We start from the raw sequence: 17,705 nt of genomic DNA on the forward strand, positions 1-17,705 counted from the left end.
GAGGTGAGTAAAACTACTGATATCTGTTCATTCATACGAATTCTGAGGGACTGACTGTGCATCCAAAGAGCAGCAATATGGAAAAATAGCATGTTGACTCAGTGAACTTGTTTTAGAAAAGAAAATCATTAACACTTGCTCATAAAAGAGAATCCAACCGAAATTACCATGAAAGACTCATAGAATTGCGCTTACTCAGGTTTTCTCCATGAATATCCACAGCAGCACCAGATCACTTGCAGCCTTACTGAAGCTCTCTAAGTGAAAGTGTGTCCTATGTTCTAGGCTGGACTTAATAATAATTTGTGTCAAAGTATAAACCTGTAAATCAATGTTGTCATCTAGAGACAACAGATCAGGTGATGCAGGTTTATCGCGGTGACATTTAATTATCACAGCAATAAAGAGTAGTAAACATCTTAATGAGTCCAGCATCAATAACATTTAAAGACATGCCTTTACTACCTGGGCTGGAGTTGGAATAAATAAATAAATAATTAAATGTATTCTAAAGAAGAAAGAGAAGATGCATCTAAGTTATAAAACCTCTAAAACTAAATCATTCTATTGTTGTTGCTATAGATTAATGTTTATAAAGATACCTGTCATGATCTTAGATTAATTAATCATGCCTTACAGCAGAGATAGAGGACATAAGTAAAATTTGCAATTGAAAAATACTCCTTGCATACTTTTACTGAAGTATTATTAGAAAAATGTACTAAAAATAAAAGTAAAAGTATGCAAAATCAGGAAAAATGGCCCATGTAAGCGTTTCATTGTCATGTGTTACAGTACTGGATTATCATCACTGATGCAATAATGTGGAAGTAGCAGTTCACTGTTGTAGCTGGTGAAAGTGAAGCCAATTTTATCTCCTTCATACATTGATGGGAGTTTAATTTATAACAGTGCATCATATCTATTAAGCCCATTACTTAAATTACTTCCCTCTGAAATGCAGTGGAGGCAAGAAAACAACATGAAAGGAAAATACTTGTACAGTAGACTCCAATACTGCTGAACTTGTCCAGGTGATGTTTAAAAAAAACAAAAAAACAAGCCTGCTGTATATTTATATTTATTTTCATTTCATACATACATCAAGTTTGGCTTCTCCAAGAAGAAAAGACCGATCTATCCATATGAGGAGTCTGTGTGTTGTTACACTCCGGTCCGGCAGGCGGCAGTAATGCCCTGTGTGCTTCGATATGTCCGCCACCAAAATGCTCATTTCACAGAAGAAATATTTTTCTTTTCGGAAGAAGATCCCGACAAAGCGGCCCTATTTCTTTTCAGCTAGAAAAAAGTCGAAGAATCTGAAAACCAACGATGTACGCCAGAACAAACACGGGCAGCACACACGGAGACTTTCAAGATAGAAACGGAGTAAATTATGTGACATCGACAGAGTCCTTCGGTCACTGCTCTCAATTGTTCTGGAAAAAGGATCCCAACGACTCCGGAGTAAGAAAGCCAGCTGCCACCACCGTTAGCTAGCGAGCCCAGCTGTATCAATTAGCTGTATCAGACGGCTAATGGAGCAGCATCTTAACAACTGAGCATTGAGTCAATGATCTGTTTTACACATGCTTGTTGGTTGAGTTTAGCGGCACCGGGTGATGATAAGCTACAAGTTGTGTCACAGAACAGCTTCGTTCGCTTCCTGCAAACACAGCCACCGTCATGCTGAGCGGCTCATGGCCTAGTTTGACTCCTAGCTGCCGAGCTAAGTGGCTAGTAATTATGAGCTTCTGCATATTATATTTATTACACCCCGTTAATGGTTTGATGAAATTGCTATTGCTGTTCTATCATTTTGGGGTTCGTAAAATACACCAGAGGTTTAGGAAAATGTGCATTAACGTAGCCAAACATTAGCGAGCTAATGCTAACATTAGACAACACTGGCTGCCTCGGCTAAAGCGAGTACGGTTAGCTAACACCGGAGCCTGTGCAAAACAAGGCAGCGCTGGAAAGCACCGTTTTTCCTCTGGACACAGCCGTGTATAAAACAGTTATTTTGAAGAGGTCAGCTCTAACATGGTGAGCCACACCGGATTTATTTGAGCAGTGAAAGCAGAAGTGCATGCATGCGGCCTGCAATATTGTTAGCGAACAGCGCAAAGTAAACACGACCGGGCTGTCCCACAGGAAGCGGTGGCGGAAGACGCCCCGCGGAGGACTTTGAAAGACCTCTTTGTGATGCCAGACTGTGCGGTTCATTCATGGTCGCTCTCTGCCGAGGGATTATCTGCACAGCGCACACAGACACCCACACATTAATTTATATGTGCTAACATTTTTTTTTATATATGACCGTGAGCGACCTCACAGACTCCTTTTCTGTGATCTTCCCTCCTCGGACACATGCGAGTCAATCAGCACCTGATTACACTGTGAACGGGGATGTCAGCTAATTCCACTGAGTTGCTGAATTTCCCCCAAATTATTTAACATCAATGCTTTTCATTATGTCTTTGTGTGACCCAGCTGGACACAGCTGGACACTTTGGCGCACTTTATGAATAGTAGGGAAATTGGAGGGAAAAGACAAACAGACTCCTCTCAGAGAGGTTTGGTGTATTCTTATTTGTAAACAACCAATTTGTCAGGTTGTTTAACTTCTTCAAGGTGTAGAACTATATATTCAAGCATAACTTTTATTTTTACTGTGTCTTTTTAATTGCTTTTTATTATTTCAGTTGTATGATATCCAAACCCCTGTGGCTGAGGGAGTCCGGTGCATTGCAGCCTAAGAAAACTAACTTTGACTACAGGTGTACACAGCATTAAGAGCTCGGCTGCAAATGCAGAAATGCTGCAAATTGTTGAGAGCAGCAGAAGTTTTTTTGGAGGGCACTGAAATCACATGCTCTTACAGAGTATTAGCCAACCCTGTTTGTTTTAGCTGTCATGATTGCACAGCTCCAGTGTTACAGGAGGCTGTACATCCAGTGTCCATCAGTTTTTAGTGATCAGAGAGAATGTTGTGTATCATTTGCGGTGTCTGTTTGCTTGTCTGCATTTTCTTCATAGCAAGGTGATTCTGTGAGCCATCTTCACTGCCAGTCAAAAGTCTCACAACACCCCATTTTTCTAGTTTTTTTCAATTGAAATTGAAGCAGTTAAAGTTAAGTGACTGACCTCAAAAGGTAAAAAACAGGCCTTTTTCAGGGATTAAGAAACTTGTTAACTCACGGTTTTTCTGTGCCAACGGAAGTAAAAGAAGCTGTGAAAGTTGATGCAAACAGGTGCCCCAACTTTTGTTGATGGCTTACTAACCCTCTGTCTGTAGAAAGTCAGTGTTGAGTCACTACATCCTCTGGTGCAGTATTAGGACTATACTGTACTGCAGGAAGTAGGTCTGTATGTTACTGTCAGAATGGTGAGGAAAAGTAACAAATGAAGACAGACCGAATGGTCAGGGCTTCGTCCGACAGCAATATAATGAGCCAAACATTAGAATAGAAAGAAATCTGAATCCCTATGGAGCTGGTTTGGGATGAACTGGACAGATGGTGAGAGCAAAGCAACCTGCAAGTGCAACACATTTGTGGGAACTTCTGCAGCAGTGTTGTGGATGAGGTTTAATTTTAGTCCAACAAAAAGATTTCATGATTCCTTGTTTTGAAAATATCCAATTGTGTATTTGTCCTGTTCTTTGATTTCAAAAACACTGAGGCATTGAATTTTGTAAATTTGAATAACGGCAGCATAGAAAAACTGAGGTGTTGTGAAACATTTGCCTGGTGGTGTGTGTGCTGTCAAACTGCTCAGTGTGTTTCTCAGTTTGCAGCAGTTTCTCTCCGAGCATTGACACAGTCATGAAGATGCTTTCTTTATTTTCTTGTAGTGTTGCATTTGTTTGCATAGGTGTCATTAAGCACACTGTCCTCAAACTTAGTAAACTTGTGCAAAGACGTGTATTTGAAAAAGGCACAGTAAAAGGATGTGCTGTGCTGCTCTGCTGTTGGTAATGTTGTGTAAAGCATTGGCTGTTTTGGTTTAGTTCTTCTCAGATGTAATTTACAGACTGGGCTGGTCAACTGGATCCATGTGCATCACGCTCTGCATGTATGTACTTGATGCCCAGTGAAAGAAGCAGAAGAGACAGAATATAAACAGTGTGTGTGTTGCATCGGCTCAGAAAGACAGGGACAGAAGACAGGCTGCAGTAAGAGGCTCTGCTAACACTCAGTCGTTTCATGCTTTGGTTGGACTTTTATCATGCGCAGGTCAACAACACGTAGACCGACGTGTCCCCGTCATTTATGTAACATAATCTGATGAGATGCTTGGTTGTTTCAGTCATGTTTGCATTTGAAGTCGCATCACATTCGACGGATTTGTCTCCCGTCTACAACTGTTGCCACACAGTGTGTCCTCCCTGTTAGCAGCAGCCATCAGATGACAAATGGCCACACTGGACTACATTATAAATATTTAGGTTTATATAGAAGTGAGGTTGGACAAAATATTGTAAATCAGAAATATCAATTGATAATAAATTAATCAGTAATTGAAGTGTTAGTTGCATGTTTGCACACATCAGTGACTGGTTGATGTGTGCATGTTGCGCTCAGCTGTAACGTGTTCCTCTCCTCTCTCACAGCCAAGTTCGACCATCAGCTGGTGCGATCAGCTCCCCGCGTCCGCAGCAGCCCTCTCCAGCTCCAGTCTCTCCTCAGCGTCACTGTCCAGCTCCAGTCTCTCCATGGAGTCCGGAGCGCCAGCACCAGCGACAACGGCGTCAGACGACATGGAGTCAGACGAGAGGCCGTACGTCTGCGACCTGTGCAGCTGCGCCTACAAGCACGCCAGCTCCCTGCTCAACCATAAGCTCACCCACAAAACTGGAGACTTCAGGTAGAGAGCCTTAGATAGATGAGTAAGAATATTCTGTCCTTCAGTTAATGTCAACAAAGATGTCGATTAGCAAGACACAGAACTCCGACCACCTCGGTGTGGTCACTGTAAACGTAGAGCATCAGTTAAATGCCCGGAGTATCTGAACCCTTTTTCTATGGTGGCCCTGAGGGTCAATAATACAACATTTGAGATCATTGAAAAGAGGGGACAACACTTCTTGGCTGTGCTCTTTTTTGCTTTGAAAGTTCCTGACTGAGTGAAATGACCTGGAAGGATCTCAGCAGCAGCCATGATGAGAGCTGGTCAAATCTCTAAATAACAGGGAGTTAGCTCCGATGCTTCCTATGTTATCTCCTTTAACATAGGAAACACTGGACCTTCCTTCAAGAAAGGAAAGGAGAAAATGCCATTCCCAAATCCTTGCTGCAGCAACATGTGAAGTGACGCACTATTGTAGTTTCACTAGGGCACACCCACATAAATATAGTAACATCAGAGCAGCTGTTCATGTTTGTGACCCGATCAGGAACTTAAGGAAGTCCTTATTTAATCGACTGAGCTCCAAATTTACATATGAAGAATTCTTCTCCTTCAGATCCAGTTAGAAGTCAAACATCAAACATATCATCTTTATCATCATCATAACAGTCTTTACATAAATGATGTTTCAAAACCACTGCAACACTAAAAAATATTTTTCCCTATTTAACAAATGTTAAAAAAAAAAAAAAGAAAACTCCATAACCCACTCACGTCTAAAAAGAATTTACTCTTGCTCCTACTCAGTTCCTTATTTTTTATTTTATTTTTTTGAGTTATTACTTTAATGGCTCAACTCTTTCTACTTGTGTTTTCCTTTCATTTTATCTTATTTCAGCATTTCAGTGCTGTTTGTTTTCCTTTGTTAGGAAAGGAGCATTATCCTCCATGTGTTATAAATAAAGTTGGTTTTAAAAAAAGAGCCTAGTGTAGGCACAGTTGGATTCCTCTGACAGAGCAGCTGTGTTTTCCTCATTAAATCTCCTTCACATCTGTCCTTGACCTCATGATGTTTTCCATTGAGGTCGTGGAAAAGGAGAAAAGAGATGGTTTTGACTTTTAGACCACAGCCCGGGTCTGTGATTGGACAGAACCCAAGTTCAATGTCATTCCCTATTTTCTATAGAGTTCTGCTCTCAGCAGTGTCTTTGCACTCCCCATGCCACTTTTCTTTTAATAAGGTCAGTGCCTGCTTCCACAAGAATCACAAAAATTTTTAAGGGACTGAAATTTTTTCCCACGATGTGGACGATACATTCATTCTTGTACGGGGGGGGGATAAGGCCATGAGGTGCAGAGGGCCTATTCAGTGCAAACTCTAGACTGACACTGAGTGGAACTGCAGAGAAGAAGCAGGAAATTGTCTGTCAAGGCTTCGCTTTTTGATTAAAGCTAAAGGCCTAAACGACTGGTCAGTGGATCATCTGAGTGACTCCCATGTAGCTGATCACTGTAGTTAACTTTAACACAGCGAGACAACCAGCTCACCCACCCCAGCTCACCTCAACACCTCTGCTGAATAAACTCTGAATCAAGTTCTGTCCAAACACAAACACCAGGCTTTGTCCCATGATGTGAAATGTTGTGTTGTTTTTACCGTATTTCCTCACTTCCGACCTTTGCACTGTTTTCACCTGCGAAACTCAGGTGCGACTTCTGCAGCAAGCCCTACACCAACTACATGTCCCTGCGCAACCACATGCGAATCCATGGTCAGAAGCGCTACATGTGTGACTTGTGTGGGAAGGCCTTCCGCCTGGCCCGGTACCTCCGTAACCACCAGAGGATCCACGACGACGGTCCCAATCGCTTCGACTGTCCCTCCTGCTGCAAGAGCTACAGGACCATGCTGGAGCTGGCCCAGCACCGCTGCACCGCCGCCGTGTCCAACCAGGTGGGTGTGTGAGAGACGGTGCTGTGAGGAGTGTATGATGTGTGTTGGGCTGCGTTAATGTTGATACTGCCCCAAAATCTGCAAGTAATTATTCAGCAGAACATGTGAGAGCTTCGTTTCGCATAATGTAAGAACACAAATACAAAAATCTGTAACACAGGTCTCGTAATTTTAATTTGGAAAAGCTACATATTATAATTTTAATGCACAGTGAGAAAAATACAGAACATCACCAGAGTTTTTAAAGGATGTGTGAAATAACTTTTTCTTTTCCTTTATAAATGCAAAAAAACATTTAATACATTTTGAAGTGAAAACAATATTACTTTAGTACTGTTAATGTTACTTGTGTTGTCACTCCCCTCACATGCAAATTAACAACAAATATCTTCAACATCATCACATTTTTTCCACTTCAGTGATGAACCTCCCCTTCCCTCTGCTCTGTGGGTGTTGTCACTGCTAACTCTGCTGTTGGCCTCAGCACAGTGTCACCAGCAAGGAGCTTCAGCAGGAGGGTGGAATATATGACACACCTGCCTTCATGAAGGCAGCCTAACACGCCACTGGGTGTCACTGGTGCAAAAGGACCAGAGTACTTTTAGTCTGATCGTTAGTTAGAGCTGATTTTCCTTCACATGATCTCAACTCAACTCAACTGTACTCTACTCTTGTACTGGCTTTGGTACCAGGTTCGTCTTTGTCCACTGCAGATAGTCTCATGAAACTATCATGACGTCATCTTCTCTGCAACAGGAAGATGTTTCTTTGGAAAACTCTCAGCATAATCCCACTGTCACCTCCACTGTCAAGCTCTAGCACGATGCTCAGGAACTCTTCTCTCTCATTGTGCAGCACATCATGTGTCTCCAGCAGTGACATACTGTTGCTTTAATAGAGGGGGGCGGGCTGTAGGAGGCAGGAGACCTGTGCCGTGCACTGACTTCTTGAGTGAGAGCTGCAGCTTTTTAAACTTTAATGTTTAGGTTAATATTAGACTGCTCTGATCCTGCAGCATCTTCACTCATGCTGCTTGACACTAGAAGATAAAATATACTTTATTAATCCAGAGGGAAATTCAATTTATTGTGAATTAATAATAATAGTTCATGTAAATGCAATTAATTAATGACATGTAAACTGGTAATTAAAAACCATCATGAACATGTACACAGGAAACCATGTGTACTGAAACACGTAAAACTACCTGTGTGAAGAAAAACGTGTGTGTGTGTGTGTCTGTGTCTGTGTGTTTATGTATGCACACACACCCCCCGTTTACATCATGGCTTCTGTGGTGAAAAAAGTTTATCCTTATGAAAGTTCTTCACAAATGGTCAGTGACAGCAATGTTGTTTGTCCACTTGTGCCTTAATAGGTCCAACTTTCTAACAATGTCAACATTTGAAAATAGAACTGATGTGATTTCATGTTCTGTGGTGAATTAATTGGCCCAGTACAGGGGAAACACTGGGCTGTGAGTGTTGATATGCATGTATATATTTTGTATTATTTGCTTTGATGAAATGTTTGCATGCTTCTCTTGACCCTCTGTCCTCTCTTCAGCTCTAGTTTTTACTGGGCCCACCCTCCTGTACTGAAAGAGGGCTGTGAGTCAGGGTTAGACCAGGACTAGACCAGGGTTAGGCTCAGTTTAGGCAAAGGGTCAGGGCTCAGATATTAGGGAATGGATGCAATTCAGTTGATTGTCCTCACAAGTATAGTAATCCAATTATATGTGTGTTTGTGTGTGTGTGTACGTGTGTGTCTGTGTGTGCGTGTGGGGTTGGTTCATAAGAACCGGTTCAACTGCCCGTCCTGCTTTAAGAGCTACCGAACCATGCTGGACCTGGCCCAGCACCGCTGCAGCGCCGCGGCCAAAAACCAGGTTGGTGTGAGCATGAGTGAGCGTGTGTGTGTGTCTGTGTGTGTCTGTGTGTGTTGTGTGTGAGGCGGAGTCAGCAGACTGAAGTTTAGCTGTGAGGAAGGGCCGACCTGTGCAGGAGTGTTGGATGTGATGGTCACCATCAAAATCCCATCAACTGGTTCACTGCTACCTGCACCAGTGTTAATCCTCCGTCACAGTGTGGTGCTGCTGTTACTACAGGCAGCGTGTGAACATCCAGTTAAATACAGATGATGCTGACTAATGTCAGACTGTCTGACCATCACATCTTAAAGTCTTCATTTTGAAATAATTCAATTTTATCAGAATGAGGAAAATTCTATTTCCCTACAACTTGGGTCTCATTTTTTCCACAAGTATTGAAGCTACAAGACCAACTGGGCCCCAAGCTGTTAACAGTCATATCTAATCCCGAGGCCCCATCTTGTAGAGGGGTTCTGAGCTAAAATCCTGTCTCGTTTCTTGTTTTAGTATCTTTATTGTAATTAAATGGTGCAATTCTCTCAAATTTACCCACCACAAAGTGGCCAATTTCAGCCCAGGGGCCTGGTGGTGGGTTAATCCACCCCTGACCAGTAGGGTGTCCACAGGCCGTGGATGGGTTTTGGACACATCTGTTTAATTAAAACTACTTATGTTGGAAGTGAAAATGAAAGTACACATTAAAGGACAACTTCACATTTTTTTTCAAGTCTGACTTTAAAGGTCCCATACAGTATAAAGGAAGATGTCCGTGTGTTTTTTTTTTTTTTGATTATAAAGCAGGTCTAGGTTCTATATAAATGATGTGAAAGTATCAAAGCCTCGGTCCACAGACAAATGCACACAGTCTGTATTCAGAAACTGAGCCTTAAAACCAGCCGTCAGGACTTCTGGAACTTTGTGATGTCACAACAAAGCAGTCACTGCCCTCAGCCAGGCCCCAAGCCACGCCCACCTGGACCCACCATCCAACCTTTGGTTTCTCTGAGTGTTTACCTGAAATCTGCTATAGCTTTATTTTAGCGCTCAGAAAACAGTCAGCCAATCAGAAGAGAAGCTCAGTCTCTCTGACTGTTTTGTTGTTACCAGGGCTCCAGAGAGGAGATGTAAAACTACACTGAGATGGTTTTTGGTTCTTAAAACCACAAATATGTATTCTGATGGAGATCAACACTTCAGATAAAACACTGGAAAAGTGAAATATGGGACCTTTAATACTGAAACAGCTGCAGTCAGTGAACAGATCTCTTATTAGCTGAATGTAATATGAGGGTTCATCAGTCTGAGTGAGACAACATGGTTATTTTCAATTAGTGTGTTTAGTGTGGAACTTCCAGTCCTTTAAATGCACTGTAAAAGCACTTCCTGCTTCAACTTTGTGTCAAAAGTAAATCAAGTTGTGATTCAGTTTAAAAAAAAAAAAAAAAAAATCCCACTGTCTCAGCAGAACATCTGGTCTGTAAAATGTAAACATCCCTGATATGAATGATGGTCTGAATTGTGAAAAGACCTGAGTTGTAAAGCAAAGACTGAATTTTCCTACAAGTATGATGAGGCAAAGTTAAAGCGTCGAGGGTCAGGTTTAACACTGTCAGCAAAGTTACTGTTCTGCTCAGGGTCAGAGGACAGGTTGACAAGGCAGGTATCTTCTGGTGTTGTCATGGTTACAGAAGATGCACACAGGTTAATGTCGGAAGTCGACATTCTCTGCAGCTACGATCTCTAGATTTGGTAATTTGGCAAATCTCTGTGAGTGTATCTGTGTGTGTATGTGTGTACAACTCGATCACTCCATCCCCTCATGTCAGGCCAGTGAAATGTTCCGAGTCACGAGATGCATCAACTTCAGACATTTACACTGAACAGTAGAAGAAGCTTGAAGAATCTTTTTTTTTTATTTATTGCGGAAACAACAGTTCATCACATTCATCACCTTCGTCACCTCTCTCTCTCTCTCTCTCTCTCTCTCTTTCTTTCTTTCTTTCTTTCTTTCTTTCTTTCTTTCTCTTTCTTTCTTTCTTTCTTTCTCTTTCTTTCTTTCTTGTGCATGAATGTGACACAAACTGTGTAAAGACTGAAATGATTTTAAACCGTCCCTCTTCCCCCTGTCTTTCTCTCTTCACCCCTCCTCTAATCCAGTCTGGCAGTCGTCGTTCCAATTTCTCCACCGCTCCTCGCCGCCAGCAGCAGCAGCAACAGCAGAACAGCGCTAACTCCATGATGCAACCGCAGCATGGAGGACACGGCCAGCAGGATCCTCTGCCCTCCCACTGCGTGTCGCCAATGTCTCAGGGAGGGCAGGGCGGCAGCCAGTCTGTGCCTGACCCCCACCAGGTAGGGAGGGGAGATCAGGTCACGGGGGCAGGACAAACGCCAGAGGAGTCATTACTGGTTCATCATGTTGTTGTTTGCTATGAGAGGATTTGTTGCTGTGTGTGTTCCTGCAGGGCCGTCCCAGCTCAGTGTCCTCCCAGAGCAGCCAGCAGAGCATGAGGAGCTCGTCCTCCAACAAACACGTCTCCTCCTCCAGCGCCACCCCATCCTCCTCCTACTCCCTGCTCCAGCCCCTGGTGCCTGAGGTAAAGGAGATGAGCTCGGGATACACTAGGCTGAGCGCCAACCCCATGGTAGGAGAGAGAACCGCCACACACCCGCCGTCCACTGTCTGCTGGCTAGCTGCCTTCTCCCTGTCTGCCTACTAACATCAGAAGAGAGGGACTAATGTCTGAACGCTTCATGTGTCCTCTGGGACTCTCTGCTCACAGATCACTGTCTCAGTAGTAAGATAGATGTCTGCTGTCTGTAGAGAGGCCTGGTGGACACAGTCCTCTTCTTAAATCTCTTGGGCTTTAGTCTGCTGGTTTCCTTCAAAATGTTCCCGGGCACTGATGGAAACGTGTTTCTGCAGTTTGACTTCAGGGTTTGATCCAGAGCAAAATGACCTCCTCTGTCACTGTTTACACTCAGCCAGTGTTGAAGTGTTACACTGTGATTCTGTTAAACACGTCACATCAGTATTATCTCAGAGCTGAGGAGCCGCTTGTCCTGTCACTGTGAAAAACCACAGCTGCAGGTTTGAAAGACGCCTGTGTGAGTCCTTTAACTGTACTAGGTAAAAATGAGAAGCTGCTGCCTGAATGTCGTGCACTCTGATCTTTGCTGGTGATAATTAGAGTTGTAGCTTTTCACACTCTCTGTAGAGTCTGGAGCAAGAAAGGGAACTGACTCCTCCCACTTTAACCATCAGACGTGTCTCAATTATGCAGAAGTCATTACCACGATACTTTAGATCGATATTGAGATCACAATTTAACACAATTACTCAGCGACTTTGGAAAGCCCATACATTTATTGTGGCTTTTGTTCACAGTGGACTTTCTTGAACTTTAAAAATAATTCAAGGGAAAAAGAAATAAAAAAACTAAATTTAAAAAATGAGATAAATAAAATGATAAATAATATAATATGACATAATAATATATAATATCTAAATATATAGCAATACAGGCATACAATAATACAATACAATACAGAGCAGGCACAATGTGGCACAATAATCGTTTTATCTTTATTATCTTGTTTTCATAATCACTGGAAGCCAAAATATGAATTGAACATAAAATGAGATTGGCCCAGCTCTACAGACGTGACACCAACAGTTCATCATCATTACAGTTCAAGGACAGTTACACAGCTGTCACCACATCTGGAGGGTAGTGTGACAGTAAAGAAGAGGAGTCTGAGGAGAACAGCTGACATTTCTCTCCAACAACTCTCCCAGTGCCCAGGAAAAAAAAACAACAGACTAAAATTGAGCCAATGAGGTAAACTCCTTCACTCGGGCTCTAAACGTTGATTGGCTCTGGCGGTAGAAGCTCTCTAACACTACTAACTGGGGGCTGTGCTGTTAACTTTCACTCTTTCATTCACTCAGCTTGTGTTGCACATCACCATGTTGTAGTTTGGGGCTGCACAAGATTTGTTCTTCATTACAACATTTTACTACTTTCATTTACAATTCCTTCTGTGGGCAAAATTCAACATTCAGGATGCATCAAGTTTTAATTATGAGCCGTGGCTGGTTTTCACCCTTTGAGTCTGTGTGTGTCTGTTTTGAGTTGATGCGTGTTGATATGTTTGTGGACAGATTTTGTTGCAACAACAGTGTCACAACTGCACGATACAGTCACAAAACACGTGTGTAGTCGAGATCAATATTAGAGTTTGAAGATGGGTGTGGTCTGACCCATGAGTACTGAGTACACATCTAATAGTGTAGTAATAACTACTGAGGACTCGGGTCATAACATCAGCATGGTGACGGGCGTTGTGGCTGGTGTAGTCTGAGTAAGCCAATCACTGGACGGCATCCTTCATTTCTGCTTCCCCTGCCTGTGACCCTTTAAAAAATCCCCTTCACCACACGGAACAACAACAACAACCTCAGAGCAGCAACCTACACGCTGAAAATAGAGATTGAGCAATCACACAGTCGACGCACGGCTCTGCTGTTTTTTGTGGCGTTTTCTCTGCGGGGATCAGTCATGTTAAAGTGACAGTTGAGGTTATTTGATGTGTGGTTGTGAAGTAGTGACACATAGTGGGTGTATTAGTATTTGGATGTAGATCAGCACCTGCCCAGTTTAGAGAAGCAGCAGCAGCTGAGCGATGTGGACAGGGTCAGTCGCAAAAATGTGTTTTATCCACTTTAAAAATGCTCACAGTGAAAAAGCTAATATCAGCTGAACGTCCCTACTGATTCCTGATTCACAAGGTCCTGATTCAGTTTGATTGGATGTTGAGATATTTCAGGTCCAACAGCAGGTTAGTTCGGATATGAAAGATTCTCAGAGAAATAAAGCTGTAAATTGTTCCTCTAACCTGGTGCATTATTAAAATGTAAATGTTTACAGTGAGAATGGAGCCTGAAGCTGTTACATTAATGCACTTTATATTTAACGTGACCAACAGCTTAGACACAAGAAATCAAAGGTGGGTAAGTGATGTGTGTTGCTAACCGGCTATACCGTGAACAGACAGGTGCACACAGCTCCTTCTGTCGACATCTTGCGTTTGGCTTTTTTAAATCCACGCATCTGCCTTCAGTCGAGCCGAGTCTGCCATGTTTTTGTCTCTCGCGGGGGGGGGGGGGGGTGTTACAGCTTCACACATCCACTGGAGACTGTAAAAGGCAAATATTTAAAGATCGGGATTTTAAAACTTTTGGATTATTGAAACAAAGATCGATTTGAAACAGAATTGATCTTTTTCAGCCCTAGTGTACTCTATATTTTGAATATTTTCACTACTTTATTTGCATGTTTTTGTTGTCAAACAGCCCTCTCTGTTGGCACTACTTTTATTCCTTCCTTTATTCCTCCTGAGGAAACGTGCAGACACACAGAGCAGGATCTGAGTCCTCATGATCAGCAGGCAGCAGTGTTTTGTTTTGTCTCAACTTATCTTTTCCTCATCCATAGGCATCAGCTGGTGTTTTTTCATTTGAGAGGTTCACTCCACTGACAGTGATTTTCTTTCTTTCTCCCTCCTCTCTCCTCCCTGCCTCCTCTCAGCCGAAGCACCAGGACACTTTCTCTCTGGCCCCCCAGCGACCCCTCACCACCATCAACCCCATTGGCCACTCCCTTCATCCGAACGGGGCGCCCACGCTCAAGCCTTCCCCTGTGCCACGCACCATCCAGGCCATGCCCTGGGAACAGCGCTCCCTCTACAATCAATGAGACCCAACCCCCCCCCAGGAATCAGTTGCCCCGCCTTCACGTCACATCCACCACCACCACCCCTACACACCCTCCTCCTCCTCCCCACCACCCCTTTTTGGATCCAGCATCAAGGACGGAGGACTTTGGAGGGCCCTCCCACACCTCACCCCTCCTTCGGAACATTGTGTTTGGGATCAGGGAAGGGCACTATTGACTAGTTGAGATTGATTACTGAGTAGTTAGGTTAAAAAATGTGTTGCCTTGACCCTCATGTATGATCTATGCCATGTACTTGATATAAGTTAAAATGTCCCCTCACCAAGAATTTATCTCCCCCTCCCTCTCTCCCACTCTAGTTATGAAAATATCTATCCTTCCCATTATGAATAGTGTCTCTCCTCACCCCCCCCCCCCCCCCCCCCCCCCCCCCCCGCCCCTTTATCCATATGTTAAATGAAACAAATGGCTATTTTTTATCAAGAGTGTGTTCCAAACCCTGAAGTTGTCAAAGTAAATGTGACAAAACTCTCCCTTCAGTTCAATATGTTTTTGAACATAAAACCCAACTTTTATTTTGTTAAATGAGGCTTCTGGAAAGTAAAGGGAAAGGGGGAAACATGAACTTTTATTTTATTTTATTTTTTACGTACCCCTTTAACATGCTCCAGAATGAACATTGTGTATATTGTACGTTATAGGAGGTGTCATGACTATTTCAGAAAGTTGTTTCCGTTCTATTTGACATTGCAGCACCCACACCTCTCGTCTCTGAGCACCAACAGCAAGGACCACGACTGACAACTGTTGTTCAGCAAACAAACATTTTTGACAGTGCACGCGCCAGTTTGTGAGGACCTCCTCGCCCACCAGCCACAGCCACGGACATGAGGACAGTTTGGGGCGGTCTCCTCCTGTTAATACACACTGAAAGCTCACTCTTCCTGGTGGCGCGTTGGCGCTGTAGTTTTCATAATCTGCAGCCTGGGAATCAGATCCAGACGATAACTGTACAAAGCTGTGTCCCATTTCAGGGGCCACACCTTTCAGAGGACGGCCGAACCCAAAAGAGATGGAGGATTCTTGCTTTGCGCCAGCAGCTGTGCCTGCCCTTACTTTTCGGGTTGCAAAGCGCAGCTCCTGTCGCCTAGCAACCTAGACACCAAGTACCATTTTTCACAAAGAACGTGCCGTTAGCTGTTGAACTGAGCGGAAACCTAGTACTTACATGTAGAAGTGTAATCCTCAGGCTCTCTGTCATTGGTGTTTGTTTTTATTATCGGTGCAATGAATCTTGGGATAGGTTGGGCCACGACGGATCCACCTGTCGGAGCCTTCGTTGCCCAGGAAAAGGTGGTCACACTTGATGGAGCCTTTGAAATGGGATGGCCTAGTCTTTAAATGCAGCCCCTGACGGATGTGGCCCCTGAACTGGGACACAGCTCGAGTCTCCACCCTCCTTTTGTTCCAAACTCACCATTAACATGTTTGTTCCTCTCACTTTAAAGCACTTTAAGACAAGTGCTGTAATACTATTACTGTTTCTGCCACCCACCCCCCACCCTCTATCTAGAGCTGTGTCGGCTGTAAAGATAAAGATGTAACATTGCCTTACATCACACCCCCCACCCACCCAATCACAACTCACTCACATCATCACCAGTGACTTAGCAGCAGAACTGGGCCCAGTCTGGGTCAACAACATGGCTGCATCTGGAAGCTGCGGTGGCCAAAAAAACTAGTATGTCTGCAGCTCCACCCAACTCCGCCCCCACCCAGCTCCAACACACCCTCCAGTGTTTTTTTTTTCCTAGAAAAAAAAACAAAAAAAACATCAAGCCTGCATCTCACTGCTCCCAGGATGGATTTAGTTAACACCTACCTGCAGGGTGTTTCAATAAGCAGCCAATCACAGTTGGCCGGATAAATCCAAGTGTTTTGTAAACAGTCAATTTGATGAATAACAGTTAAATCATGGATCCTGTAGGTAGTTTCGTTAGGTTATCTTGCTAACATGGTGCTCATTGAAATACCCACAATTCTACTGACATTGTATTTTCTCTTTTAAAAGTTGTTTCTATTTTTATTCATGTTTTCATCGTTGCTTTCTCTCTCCTTGTAAAGTGTCTTTGAGTATTTAGAAAAGTGCTATACAAATAAAATGTTTTATCATTATCACCATCAGTGCTGCAGTTCCTCAGCTCACAGCAGAATCAGGGCTGCAACCGTTACTTTCTACATTTCTGGTTTTGTCTCCACAATGTCACAAAACGGTGAAGAATCAGTTTTAATTTCTCAGTCTGAGGTCATGTTTTTATACAGTTTCATTATCAGAACAAATGTACAAAAGCCCAAATATTCAGTTTTATATCATAAAAGAAGTCAACCATCTCATTTTACAAGCTGGAACCAGGGAAATGACAAATTCTTAACCAATCATCAAAAAAGTTGCTGATTAATTTTGTCAGTTGTTGCAGCTCTAATTAGTTCATTAATTATGGGAAGAAGAGGGAATAGGAGGCTGGTACAACCTAAAGCTAAAAAGGTGCATGTAGATATTTTATATGGTAATTACATTTATTTTGACAGCCAGTCTCAGAATAACAAGGTTTGAACATCTACATCTGCCAGCTTCACCTACTGATGAACATTGTGTAACAGGTCAAAAGCTCCAGAACAAGCAGGTAAGTGGACCTTGAGTGACTCAGCAGACACCACAGGGTGATGACTTCTAAGTTTAACCTTCAGACTTTAGTCAGAAATAAACAAAGACTTTTGAAATATACTTTGTTTCCTCTGAGCTGAGTCTAAGTTTAGATGCACTGTTATTAATAAGTGGCCGTGACGAAGCTGTTCCTCAGGTTCAGGTGAGTTTACAGGTGAGTTCCTGATGACGCCTCATCCGCCCTCTGTGAACTGGGTCATTGATGACATGTGAGACACTGCCTGCTCATTCAGTTACTGTTGAACACAACATGTAAATGTCACATTTAAGTGTATTTAATGTACATTTTCTCTCCAGGTTCCCTCCAGACATGTTTCAAGACATGAAATAGTCTGCTGTGGATAATCACTTGATTTGCTTTTTCCCAAATTCTGGATAAATCTATAAATCAATAAACAAATATTGTTCACACCACAAAAATGTGTCCTGCTTCACCATTAAGTCCACTCAAGGTTTCACGTTTCCCTATCACTCAGGTGTGTGTGTAAATACTGGACCACCAAACCAGCGATGTCACAAAATCCTGACGCTACTTCCAGATGTGAAGGTTAGATTTAAGGTTGAGCT

At 42.9% G+C, this 17,705-nt stretch overlaps 1 protein-coding gene across 3 annotated transcripts; it reads left to right on the forward strand.

Annotated features, from left to right (window-relative positions):
* The first annotated feature begins 1,244 nt into the window (after positions 1-1,244).
* Positions 1,245-16,588, forward strand: LOC139618692 (zinc finger protein 646-like). 3 transcript variants are annotated; one of them, XM_071474841.1, is made up of 7 exons: positions 1,245-1,467; positions 4,616-4,869; positions 6,559-6,805; positions 8,604-8,693; positions 10,833-11,027; positions 11,141-11,320; positions 14,267-16,588. In XM_071474841.1, exons 1-7 carry the CDS (start codon positions 1,333-1,335, stop codon positions 14,432-14,434), a joined length of 1,269 nt encoding a protein of 422 aa, XP_071330942.1. In that variant the 5' UTR covers positions 1,245-1,332; the 3' UTR covers positions 14,435-16,588. The 3 variants fall into 3 exon arrangements, with proteins under 3 accessions (XP_071330942.1, XP_071330943.1, XP_071330944.1); XM_071474842.1 differs by having other exon boundaries at positions 11,141-11,272; XM_071474843.1 differs by lacking the exon at positions 8,604-8,693.
* The last annotated feature ends 1,117 nt before the right edge of the window (positions 16,589-17,705 follow it).

The sequence above is a fragment of the Trachinotus anak genome, unplaced genomic scaffold (genome assembly GCF_046630095.1).
Source record: "Trachinotus anak isolate AG129_WGS33_773 ecotype Australia unplaced genomic scaffold, CSIRO_AGI_Tana_v1 ptg000003l, whole genome shotgun sequence".
NCBI lineage: Eukaryota > Metazoa > Chordata > Actinopteri > Carangiformes > Carangidae > Trachinotus > Trachinotus anak.

What these genes read in the sequence shown, in the direction of transcription:
- LOC139618692 (XM_071474841.1), top strand. Translation starts at nt 1,333, where the DNA reads ATGTACGCCAGAACAAACACGGGCAGCACACACGGAGACTTTCAAGAT. An exon ending in CACAAAACTGGAGACTTCAG is followed by an intron (nt 4,870 to 6,558) that starts GTAGAGAGCCTT and finishes TGCGAAACTCAG; the next exon opens with GTGCGACTTCTGCAGCAAGC. An exon ending in GGCTGAGCGCCAACCCCATG is followed by an intron (nt 11,321 to 14,266) that starts GTAGGAGAGAGA and finishes GCCTCCTCTCAG; the next exon opens with CCGAAGCACCAGGACACTTT.